General features: G+C 40.6%; 1 protein-coding gene and 1 pseudogene across 2 annotated transcripts in view; both read left to right on the top strand.

Moving 5' to 3' along the window:
• The window catches only part of LOC101418036 (mRNA-decapping enzyme 1A), a 70,212-nt gene that overhangs the window by 24,656 nt on the left and 33,278 nt on the right, over positions 1 to 12,278 (top strand). For both annotated transcript variants that reach the window (XM_058288751.2, XM_058288752.1), the window contains exons 4-5: positions 1,823 to 1,889; positions 6,492 to 6,630. In XM_058288751.2, coding sequence (XP_058144734.1) covers positions 1,823 to 1,889; positions 6,492 to 6,630 — 206 coding nt within the window. The remainder of the gene's footprint in view (positions 1 to 1,822; positions 1,890 to 6,491; positions 6,631 to 12,278) is intronic.
• Positions 9,728 to 11,817, top strand: LOC101444145 (CCR4-NOT transcription complex subunit 7-like; annotated as a pseudogene).

Below are 12,278 nucleotides of genomic sequence, written 5' to 3'. Positions count from 1 at the left end.
TCCAGCGTGGGACATGACACCCGGGGATGAGCCTCCCTGGCAACGAGGGACCACTATCAAATACCAACTGATGATGCAACTGGAAAAGGACCTTATATGGAAGATTCAGTGCGGTTCAGCAGAATATCCATGTCTACATAAAATAACATGTCTTTAAAATGCTGTTTGACCTAAAGTAAGGGGGAAATGGAAAGGAGAAATGAGTTTATATGGCTACGAGTTTCTAAAAAAGAGTCTGGAGGCTGGCAGAAGGATTGCCCTCATGCACAACTGAGCAGAGTCAGAGAGACAGATAAAGCAGATACAACCCCCAGATATTGGCTCCTATGAAGGCTAAAGAGACCCATGAGAGTTATGGTCATGGCCGATGGGGTTGACTAACAGGGCAGATGGCCCCTCTTTGGAAACGGTGTTTATGTGTGATGAATCTGGACTCAGATGGGATCTCCCTTCATAAGGCTTTCATGCTAATGTGATAGAGGTGCAGTTAACGTTGGGGTTTAAGATAGATTTAGGGGATTTGAATCTCTGGACCGACAATGTGATAACCAGGTCCTGAGCCTCAACAGACTCCAGCACCTACAATCTGATTTATTGGACTTATCACACTCAGCTAAGATGGAGTTGAAGAAGGACAATCACCACACCATGGAGCCTAGAGTGATTACAACCGAAAATGGGAGGATTGCATCCAGCATCCATGTGGAATCTGAGCCTCCTCTTGACATAGAGGTGCAATGGACACTACCAATCCAATGTCCACAAAGAAGAGGTGGCATTGGATTGGGAAAAGTGGACATGGTGGACGATGGGTGTGGGGAAAGGCAGGAAGAGATGAGAGGTGGAGGCGTCTTTGGGTCATGGAGCTGCCCTGGATGGTGCCTCAGAGGTAATCACCGGACATTGTAAATCCTCACAGGGTCCACTGGATGGAATGGAGGAGAGTATGGACCATGATGTGGACCATTGTCTATGAGGTGCAGAGGTGCCCAAAGATGTACTTACCAAATCCGATGGATATGTCATGATGATGGGAACGAGTGTTGTTGGGGGGGGGAGAGGGAGGGGGGGTGGGGATGAATGGGACCTCACATATATATTTTTAATGTAATATTATTACAAAGTCAATAATAAAATAAAAAAAAATAAAAAAATTTAAAAAAAAAAGAAAAAAAAAAAGAAACCTTAATAAATGGCATATATCATATAGAAAAAAAAAAAAAAATGATAGGAAAAGAAATATGATCAACTGAGCTCAATCCCAGCACTTCTTTTTCATCCGTGAGGCGTAGGAAGATCGGGAGGTGTTTATTTTTAAACCTTTGTTTTTGCTGCAACATAATTTTACTTCTAGACTTAAAGTATTATAAAGACTAATAAAAGTTTTGGTATTTTATTAGCCAAATAACCTGGTTTTCATTAATTAAGACTTTTTTCACATTTTAATATCAATTTGGAGCACAGCATTCAATTATGTGTTGCTCTTTAGTTTAGTTGGCAGTATATTTTTCTTCCTTGATGCATAAAATAATGTTATATTTTAGATTTAATAGCATGTTAGGTTCTGGTAATAACATCTAAAACCAACCTATTTTTGTATTTTTCATCTGAATATTTTACCTGTAATTTTATTAAACAGTTTTGGGTGGAGGTTTTGTGTGTGTGTGTATGTGTGTTTTTCCTGTAGAGGGACTGTTAACAGTTTGAGGGTCCACTGGTAAATTCATTGATATTCCATGGTAATGATATATTATTTGCATAGATCCAAATGTTGAAACCTCATTTCCCCTCATCTTTTTTTTTTTTCCCTTTGTTTTTCAAGTGTCAATATACAGTATCTGGTTTTATGACAAGAATGACTGCCACCGCATAGCCAAACTCATGGCCGAGTAAGTATTTCTGTTACTCCATAGATTTAATCACTGGTATGTGAGGGATGAAGAAATGACCTTTTCCCCTACTTCTCTTTGTTACCAGACTCTCCTTACTCATGCCTTACCCCGACTTCCTATTTGTCAAAAATTTGGAAGACAGGAAAGCTTTAAAGAAATCTAAAATCATCTGTAATCCTCTTCTCCCCACCCCACCCCTCACCCCCATGTTAGCATTTCAGTTTGTTTCCTTCCAGTCTTTTACTCTGTGTACATTAGGTTGGTGTGTGTCATTGTTTTTGTTTTCACAAAGATAAGATTATACTTTACATCCTGCTTTTCGTGTCAACAGCGGTTTCCCTCTGCACTAGTATTTGTAATGACTGTGTTGTATCCATTCCTATGGACAGATCATAATTTAGCCAGAACCTTGCTGTTGAACATGTGGGTTAAGGCCACCAAGCTGCCCAGCTCCAGAGGATGACATCTACGCCCGTGTACAGCCTGACCACTAGAGACAGTGTCTCTGATTTAGGTTCCATCCAGATTTCCATTGTAACAAGTGGCACTCTGGTAGCCTGAGAGAGAATTCCTGTACACATCCATGGTTAATTTTTTTAAGTGTACTTGTTTTTGACACACTCAGTTTAATAGTCCCCCAGTCTAGTAATAGAGTGTGTTCCCAGACATTGGTTGGTTGTATGTCAACATCTTGGCATTTGAAAAAGGAATTTCCATTGAATTAACAATCTGAAGGGTGTCTTACTGTCCTTGCTCAAGCTAACCTGCAGCAGCAGCTATTCCTGTGGCTTATCTCTCTGGCTGTGTTACTGTTGATACTGCCAGTCTGGGTTCTGGAAGCCCAGGACCCAGTCGTGTTTGTTAGAAGAGCCCGAGTTGCTTCAGAGCTCTGGGCAAATGCTGAAATATTGTGTTCTTATCCTTTTCTGCTTCCCTTTTAGTTTTGCCTGATCCTCCTCAGAAATGTGGACCTCTTGTCCCCCTTGTCAGATCAAAATTCCCTTTTCTCTCAGGCAAGGTTTTAATTTTTTCAAAGAGATTATTTTGAACAAATTCCCGTAAAAATGTAAATGAATGATTAACTCCCAAGCCTCAGTTCTTTTGCATTTTAAAAGAAACGGCACAGGGCTAAAGTCAAATTATAATCCAGGACGAGAAATGGTGCCCTGGCTGGATGCTATCTGCTCTTTTCTGGCTGTGAGCGTGCAGGGCAGGCCATGTGTACACTGCTGAAGGCCTTCATATTGCAAAGTGGGTTAGCTCTCTAAAACCACACTTTCTTTTTAGGACACTTTTCTCTAAAAAAGATAAAAGCCCCTTTAAACAAAGCCATTTATTTTAGCCACATTCTGGTTTTGTGATTTTGGGGTGAGGATTTTTTTTGTAGTTACCAGCTTATTCCTGGTTACTCAGAAGATGTGGATGTATTGATTGTTGATTATCCAGAAATCCAGAATATTTTTCTTATTTTATCTAAACTTTGGAATATATTAATGAATAAACTCTCCCTCCTGCAAATTTGCAAGTATTTGGGCCCTGAGTGGAGAATCTGGCTCTTTCAACTCATAATAAATAATGAAAGGAAATGATTTTGAGCTTTTTTCTCTGTCAAGGCAAGTGCTACCCAAAATGAACCTTTACTGCATAATAAATGAAGCGGGAGGCTGACAGCCCATCTGAAAATACTGTATTGAACTCAAATTGGGTTGGAGAGGTAGAAGCAAGAAGCAAGGAGGGAAAAAAGCACTCAGGGTTCTTTCACTAAAAATGCCGCAAAGAGGGACATTTACTTAAAATTTTAGCTTGTTTAACTAGAAGCAGGGGAGAGATTGAAAGAGAATGCCCTTGTGAAATAATTGAAAGTTGAGTTTCCAAGTGTCTGGCCTATTTATGGCTGGAGAAAATACCTTATATGTTTAACATGGTGATGATTTTCTGGTCACAAGATGAAAAGATTACTTTGTCTTTCTTTGCTGTAAGTCTTCCTCTGCACAGCTTCTGTTTGCCATGTATTAATATATTTCAAAATATCACCTCTGCTAACCAAAAGTACAGGTAAAACTCTTGGACATATTGTGCCTCTAACTAAATGTGCCTGTCAGTGCCCATTTTGTTAAATTCCATTCTATCACTTTTTGACAGCTGCACTATAATAATAATAAAAAAAAATATTCTCCAAGTTAAAAGTTGATTTATTCCAGAAGATGTTTATAAAAACTGAGAAGCTATGTAGGAGAGTAGTGAGCCTCTAGAGCTTCTAGACCTGTACTATTTCTAAATTTGGAAATTCTTTTTGGGTGACTGGCAATGGCAAAGCTGAAAATCCACTGAACTTGGAAAATGTTGACCCTCCTTAAGGAAAAAAATCCAGCTTGCCAAAAACTATTCTTAATAAATGTTTTGGTAGTTTGCCCACACAGACTGTAAAATTTCAAGAAGTCATGAAAGGGAGCTTTATTCCTAATCTTATCATCTTAGGGACATACTTCCTCTTAGTTTGAGAGGAGGGGAGAAGGGTGAGGTCACTGTTCATAGAGTTTGAATCAGAAGGGACCTAGAGTCCAAGCTTTAGTACTTTCCGTACCATCCCAACAGCTTCTACTTTCAGCAGTGGTGGGCTTTGTAAAGTGGCCTGTTCCACAAGTGGACAGTGGTGATTAAAAATGTCCTTGTTTGGAACCAGAATCACACATCCAGTCTAGGTTCAGGGGAGACAAATACATGCCTGAGGCAGGCAGCATGGCAGGAGGTGGATGGAAAAGGCTGTGTGACAAGAGTCCTTTATGAACTGGTGTGGCCTATAACTGAGTATTAAATAAGGCATTTTAAATAGTATTAGTTCTTTTCTGATTATTGAAGTAGTGCATGTTAATTGTAGAAAATGCAGAAAAGTATAAAAAAAGAAAATGAAATTGTTTTATAATTCATCATCAAGAAAAAAAACACTGCAGAGCAGGTGTAGCTCAGTAGTTGAGCATGTACGAGGTCCCAGGGTCAATCCCCGGTACCTTCTAAGAAAGAGACAGGCAGGCAGGCAGGCAAAAATGTATTTCTTTTCCAAGAGTTGATTAACAATATGGATATAAAATACACTACATTTATTCCAGTTGATATAACCCTCATATCACATGCCAGTCTTTTTTCAGTCTACTATAATGTCTGTGAGTCTACATTTGGTTTTGGAAGTAACAATCCTATTAAAAGCAGTAAGAACTTTAAAGCAGCATGTTCCTGAAGGAATCCTGCCTCAGAGAAGATTCCCTGATCAAATAAAAGTTGGGAAAACTGGGATGGGGTATATGGGAATCCCTTATATTTTTGATGTAACATTTATATAATCTAAAGCTTCTTTGAAAATAAAGGGGAAAAAAAGGTTGGGAAAATCTATAAGCCCACCCTTCTTGGAGAATCACGGTACACTTCAGCATGTTAAAAACTCAGAATGGTTCTGTTGTAAAGAAATCTGTGTAACATTGTTTAAGGCTGTGTCTTCAAATAAAACACCCCTCTCTCTTGCCCTTCCTCCTCTCCTCTCTTCCCCACTAATAACACCTCCACAGGAGTTCCTGGGCAGCAAACTGACTCTGAGCAGCCTTTCTTTTCCTAGCCCTCTATTCCACACACACAAAAAAACCTTTCACTACTGAAATGTTTTATTGCCTATCATCATCATCACTGTCTAGAAAGTTCTCCATTAATGCAATTTAAAAGTTGTGGCTATGTCTGTAATATCCCAGGGTAGGGGAGGCCCATTCAGTATAGTTAGGACTGAAACCTGAATGAATCCTTTTTTTTTTTTTCTTTAAAGTTTCACTTGCCTTATTAAAATTCATTTTATTTTACAAGTGATTTCAAGCTTGAAGAAAATAGAAGAAACAATGTAAGAAATAGCCACGTGCTCACCATCCAGCTTTCAGTTTCTAACATTTTGCTGTAATTGCTTCGGACCTTAGTATGCAGTGGGGAGGGGATATTCCTAAGAAATGAAACCCCACAGATTTTATGACCCCAGCCTTATCAGTGGCATTCTTTACCTGTGACTTTTCTTGTTTCATATTTTTTCAAATGAAGAATTAGCTTAAGTAGCACCAGTCAAAGCAGCATTCCCATTAGCACCCCTGAGCTCTATCACCTACTTAATTATTTTTAAGGGGGAGAATAGGGAGCCCTTTTGTTGCCTTTTAATGCTTTTGGTAGGTAAATTTTGATGATTCACCCAGAGCTCTATTTCTAAAAAACTATTCTTTCTTTCTTCTTGCTAGTCCACTCTCAAATTTATTTCACCAGTTACTTTGACTGGTCTTGGTATTCTGCTAGGATAAAAAGGATACCTTCAGTTTTTAATATGCCTACTTCCACCAACTCTTAGAAGGAATAGTATATTTTTATACTCCTAAAATTGAAGGTATTGGTTGGCACGGCACTATTGTAAATGAGATGGTGAAATGATAAGTTACATATTCCTGAGATGAAGTAACTAAGGCTCTGTGTTTTGTATTGTGAAGAAAGTGTCATCTTGTGGAACTCTTACTGTATCCTGGAAAGATGGATACTAAAAGAATTCTCAGATGTTCTTAAAACTTGGTTCTCCTCCTCTAGTGTGGTAGAAGAGGAGACACGGCGATCCCAGCAGGCTGCTCGGGATAAGCAGAGTCCCAGCCAGGCCAATGGCTGCAGTGACCACAGGCCCATCGACATCCTGGAGATGCTGAGCAGAGCCAAGGATGAATACGAGAGGGTGAGGTTCTCTGAGTGCTGACCAGTAAAGACTGGAAGGGGAGGAGGAGGCGTATAGGTAGGACATGGTCTGGGGAGTCCCTCCAGGACCAGCAGAAGTAACTTGTTCAAACAGAAAACATGCGCTAAATTTTTATGCCTAAAAGATAAAGAAATAAATCTGCTTATCTCAGAGTACTTGATTTTGGCAAGAAAAAAGGATGCTGCTCTTTTTCTCTTCCTATACAATTACTATGGAAGAAAGTGAATTTGGAGTACCTAAGTTAGACTGCTGCAGGTAGTTCTGGGAAAATTCCATGCCTCTGCTTCACTGCTGTAGTCTGTGAAGATGGTCATTGGGCTTAGGAATTTGCGTAGGTATCACTTTCGACTTTCAAAAACGTAGTATAACGTAATATGTATGGCATATATGTATACTATTTTCTCGCAAAAGCTGAATAAAATGAAAGTTGTAAAGCATTTGTTTATTCAACAGCTATATACAAGCCATCAGCTTTGTGTCAAGCACTCAGACAGTGCTTTTCAAAACCTGGTGGCTGTGGAACTAGCTTTTGACTTGACATCAGAGCGTCAGAGTCCCACACTTCATTGGAGTAAGACTGAAGGTTTCCACTGCTGCACTTTGTTTCAGCAGACTTAAAATTCTCACTTCACTTTTTACTGAACACTGGGCTAATTGTTTTTCTTTCATTTTTTTATTTAATCCTCACCTCAACAAAAGTTCCAGGAGCAAAGTTTAGAAAGCATATCTAAGGTGGTGTCACCCAGACAGTCCTATTATGATCCTAGCTTCAAAGTTGCTGACAGTTGGTTCTTGAAAAAAAAGTCCCATGTTCAAGTGAGTTTGACTTCTCCATTCCACATCCTCTTGGGACTTCCCAGTGATCAAGACTTTGAGAGCTACAGAAAATAAAACTGTAGTACTCATTCTAGATTCATTTGCCCACAGGACCATTTTTCATTTTCTACCTGTTAATGTCTCAAGAATCAGGAGTTCAGGCAGCAGCTCTGAAAAATGCTCTCAGGAATGTAGTTTCCTCTAAATAAAAATACATGGTGGGAAGTGGATGTGGCTCAAGCGGTTGGACTTCCATCTATCATACGGGAGGACCCGGGTTCAGTTCCCGGGGCCTCTTGGTAAAGGCGTGCCAGGCCCGCGCAGTGAGCTAGGCCTGCACAGGGAACAACACACAAAATGATGCAACAAAAGAGAGACACGGGAGAAGCCGACTTGGCCCAATGGATAGGGCGTCCGCCTACCACATGGCATGTCTGCAGTTCAAACCCCGGGCCTCCGTGACCCATGTGGAGCTGGCCAATGCACAGTGTTGATGCGCACAAGGAGTGCCCTGCCACGCAGGGGTGTGGCCCACATAGGGGAGCCCCACGTGCAGGGAGTGCGCCCCATAGGGAGAGTTGCCCAGCACGGAGAGTGCAGCCTGCCCAGAAAAGAGAGCTGGGCAGCAAGATGACACAGCAAAAGGAAACACAGATTCCCGTGCTGCTGACAACAGAAGCGGACAAAAGAACACGCAGCGAATGAACACAGAAAACAGGCAGCTGGGGTGGCCAGGGGAAGGGGAGATAAATAAATAAAAATAAATCTTTAAAAAGCAAAAACAAAAGACACAGGAGAGTCAAGGCGAGACGTGACAGAAACCAGGAACTGAGGAGGTGCAAGTGGCAGGGTACCTCTTTCCCACATTGGAGGTCCCAAGGATCAAATCCTGGTGAAGCCTAGATGAGAAAACAAGAGAAGACAAGAAACAGACACAGAAGATCACACCGCGAATGGACACAGCAAAAAACAGCAGGGGGCTGTGGGAAGGGAAAAGAAACTTTAAAAAATAAATGGTTACACGCCACCACAAGATGTGAGGGCATCACTTCCAACTCCTTACCCCCACCAGAGCTTTTTTGAACAACCACCAAGAACTGGCAGAAACATCTTTCTCAAAGCTCCAGAAAATAGGGAAAGGATGCAGTAACAGGGCAAGCGCCGATTCAAGAAAAGGCTGCTTAACAGCAGTAGAACCTCACAGCACCCTGACTGTTCCTCCCACTACCCCTCACCAATTCAGCATGGAGTTGGCCTGCACGTACTGGGAACTGGGAGCATTTATGTCTGACCCAGTCTGTCTGGTGATGGCTTGAGGGACTCGCTGTCCCAGAACTTGCCCTGCAGGTTATCAGGCAGTTCCCAGAGCTGTCCTACAGAACACTGGGAGAGCAGTCAAATCAGCTGCCTGAGGCTAGCTAGAGGACATACAGTGCAGTACCTGGGACTGAGGAAAGGATGAGGGGCCATTTGTATCCTTGTTGGGGGAGGAATTCTTAGGGCCACATACACAGGCCCAAGATAATAGGCATGTGCAAAAAGAATCAGGGAGGCCCCTATACTTTGGCCTGGAGCTATTCTCCAAACTCACTGTGTGAACAAGCCCTGAAGGGGAGAACTTGCATAGGTCAATTTGCAAAGGCTGGGAAAGGTGTGTGTGTGTGTTTGTTTGTTTGTTTGTTTGTTTGTTTGGATAGCTCCTGGCATTCAAGGAAAGCTGCCGGTAACACTAGCATAACACTAGCGGGATACAAGCTTAAGGAACTTAGGCCTCAGTCTAAATTCCAGTGATAACATATTAAAATATCAAAATGGCCAAGTTTCAACAAAAAAATTACAAAACATACAAAGAAATGGGAAGCAATGACCCAGGCAAAGGAGAAGATTAAAACTTTAGAAACCATCAATGAAAAGGACCATTCCTGGGACACATACCAGAAAAGACCTTTTTTTTTTTTCATTTTTAAAAGTTTATTGTAGTGTATTATTCATATATGGACATAACATAAGTATATATAAAAGTTGTGAACTTACAAAACAAACTTGCATAATATAATACAGGATTCCCATACATCACCCTACCACAAATACCTTGCATTGTTGTGAAACATTTGTAATAAATTATGAAAGAGCATCACAGAGTAATACTACCAAATATAGTCCATATCTTATATTTGGTGTATTTTTCCCTCAACCTGCCCTATCATTTTGTTGTTGTTCATAAGCCATATAATTTATCTAAAGTGTCATCAGTGTTCTTTGGTACAATCACCAAGTTTTACGTTCATCATTTCAGTCAATATTAGAACATTTTTATTACTCCAAACCAGACAAAGAATTTTAAAAACTGGTCTAAGTATGCTTAAAGAGCTAAAGAAAAACGTGGGCAAAGAACTAAAGCAAACTAGGAAAACAGTAGATGAACACAGCGAGAATATCAATAGAGAGTCAAAAATTATGAAAAGGAACCAAACACAGCTGAAGACTGTAGTAACAGAAATTTAAAATTCCGTAGAGGAGTTCAACAGAAGATTGGCGCTGGCAAAAGAATCAGGGAACTTGCAGATAAGACAGTTGAAATCATTCCTTCTGAGGAACAGAGAAGAATGAAACAAAGGGACACAGCTGAGGAGCCTGTGGGACACCATCAAGTATACCATTATATACATTGTGGGAATCTCAGAGGAGAAGAAAAAGAGAAAGAGGCAGAGAGACTATTCAAAGAACCAGTGTGGTATGGTGAAGCTCTGGCACCTCTTTCCCACTTCCTGGGCAAGAGGTGTCTGTGGGGCACCCGTTGCCACCACTGCAGGGTACTGGCTCTCTGGCAAGGAGGAGGAGGAACATGAGCTCAGAGACACAAGCACACAAAGGATAATGTATTTTATGAAACAAATCTCCACTCAAGTGTAAGATTTAATGCTTGGCATCTAGACTCCTTTATGCCCTCACTATGCCAACAGCAACTGTAAATCATAGCCAAAGATTCTGTGAAGTTTGGGTTTGCAGTGCAACCTGGATGAAGAAATGAAATTTAATAAAATTATCCAAAAATAAAATTACTTTGCTATGGACACCAAGTTTGCAAGTGTGGTTGCAAGACTTATTGAAGCAGTCAGGAGCAATGCTGACTATCAGTACCAACTCTTGCAGAGTAATGTAAATTTATTAAAGATAATTCAGGGAAGTGGATGTGGCTCAAGCAACTGGGCTCCCATTTACCATATAGGAGGTCCAGGGTTCGATACCCAGAGCCTCCTGGTGAAGGCAAGCTGACCTGTACAGAGTGCTGGCCCATGCAGAGAGCTGATGCAGCAAGATGACACAACAAAAAGAGACACAGAGGAGAGACAATTAGAGACGCAGCAGACCAGGGAGCTGAGGTGGTACAAGATAATCATCATCTCTTCCCCACTCCAGAAGGTCCCAGGATCAGTTCCCGGAGTTGCCCAATAAGAATACAAGCAGACACAGAAGAAAACGCAGTGAATGGACAGAGAGAGCAGACAATGGAGGGAGGGGGGAGAAGTAAATAAATAAATCTTTTTTTTTTTTAAAAAAAAAGGTAATTCAGCTAGGACTGACATTTAAGAATGAGCAAAGAGAATACCTTCCAAGAACTTCAGTGTGACAGTTTAATTTTAAATTTAATTTGATGGAGAACATGTATACACCCAGGACTTACAGAGCTACTAACATCTGGTATCCAGTTTAAGAAACATGATGAGGAAGGAATTAAGACCCCATACTTTGCAGAACTTCTTACGACATCTGGAGTAGTCTTCTATGAAAGGGTCAGATAGTTATCATTTCATAGTGGTTTTGACTTTGGCTCTGTTAAAAATCCTGACCAACTCTTAATTTGCCTGAAGAAGAACTCGACTTCTTTGAGATCTTTTGATTGTTTTTTCCTGTGAGTTAAGATGTGAAGTACCTCACATAAGAGCTGCAAAAATCTGAAAGGTTGGTTACAGGAAGTTGCTGAGCAGTTAGAGCTGGGACAAAAAGGACCACAGCATCAGGCAGGATCTGATTCATTGCTTACAGGAATGGCTGTTTTCAAAATGAGAGAAGTATGAAGACATCAGTATGTTTTTCCCAGTTGGTTTTTAGGTCAAGAGAATTAAAAATCCTATTTCTGGCAAAAAAAGGAAAGGAAAGAATGGCTGAAAACGTCGCAAATTTCATGGCATACCTGAATATACAGATTCAAGACACTCAACCAACTCCAACCAAAATAAACCCCAATAGACTCATACTGTGGCATATTATCATCAAACTACCAAATGCCAAAGGTAAAAGAGAATTCCTCAGGAGAAAAGCAACATGTCATATACAAAGAAGCCTCAGTAAGATTGTGTTGATTTCTTACCAAAAACCTTGGCAAGAAGGCAGTGGGATGACATACTTTAAAGTGCTGAAAGCAAAAATTACCAACCAAAAATTCTATAGCAAAACTGTATTGCCAAAATGATTAAGATATTCCCAGATAAACAAAATCTGAGGGAGTCATGACCTCTAGCCTGGTCCTACAAGAGATTCTATAGAGACTGCAGGTTGAGAGGATAGGACAGTAGACGAGATCGAAGCCACATGTGGAAGTAATTTCTGATGAGGGTAAACGACATAGGTAAACATAGATGCTAGGATCTTTGTATTCTTGGTTTACAGCTCCACCTTTTACTTCCTACAGGGTCTGTGCATAAAATGTAATGATAAATCAATGGTTTGGGACTCATATTGTATAAATATATAATTTGTGACAAAAATTATGTAAAGGTGACAGGACAGAGGGGTTTAGGAACATAGTT

This window comes from Dasypus novemcinctus, chromosome 26 (genome assembly GCF_030445035.2).
Source record: "Dasypus novemcinctus isolate mDasNov1 chromosome 26, mDasNov1.1.hap2, whole genome shotgun sequence".
NCBI lineage: Eukaryota > Metazoa > Chordata > Mammalia > Cingulata > Dasypodidae > Dasypus > Dasypus novemcinctus.
Note: the sequence above shows the minus strand (reverse complement) of the source record. Positions and strands in the feature narration are given on the sequence as shown.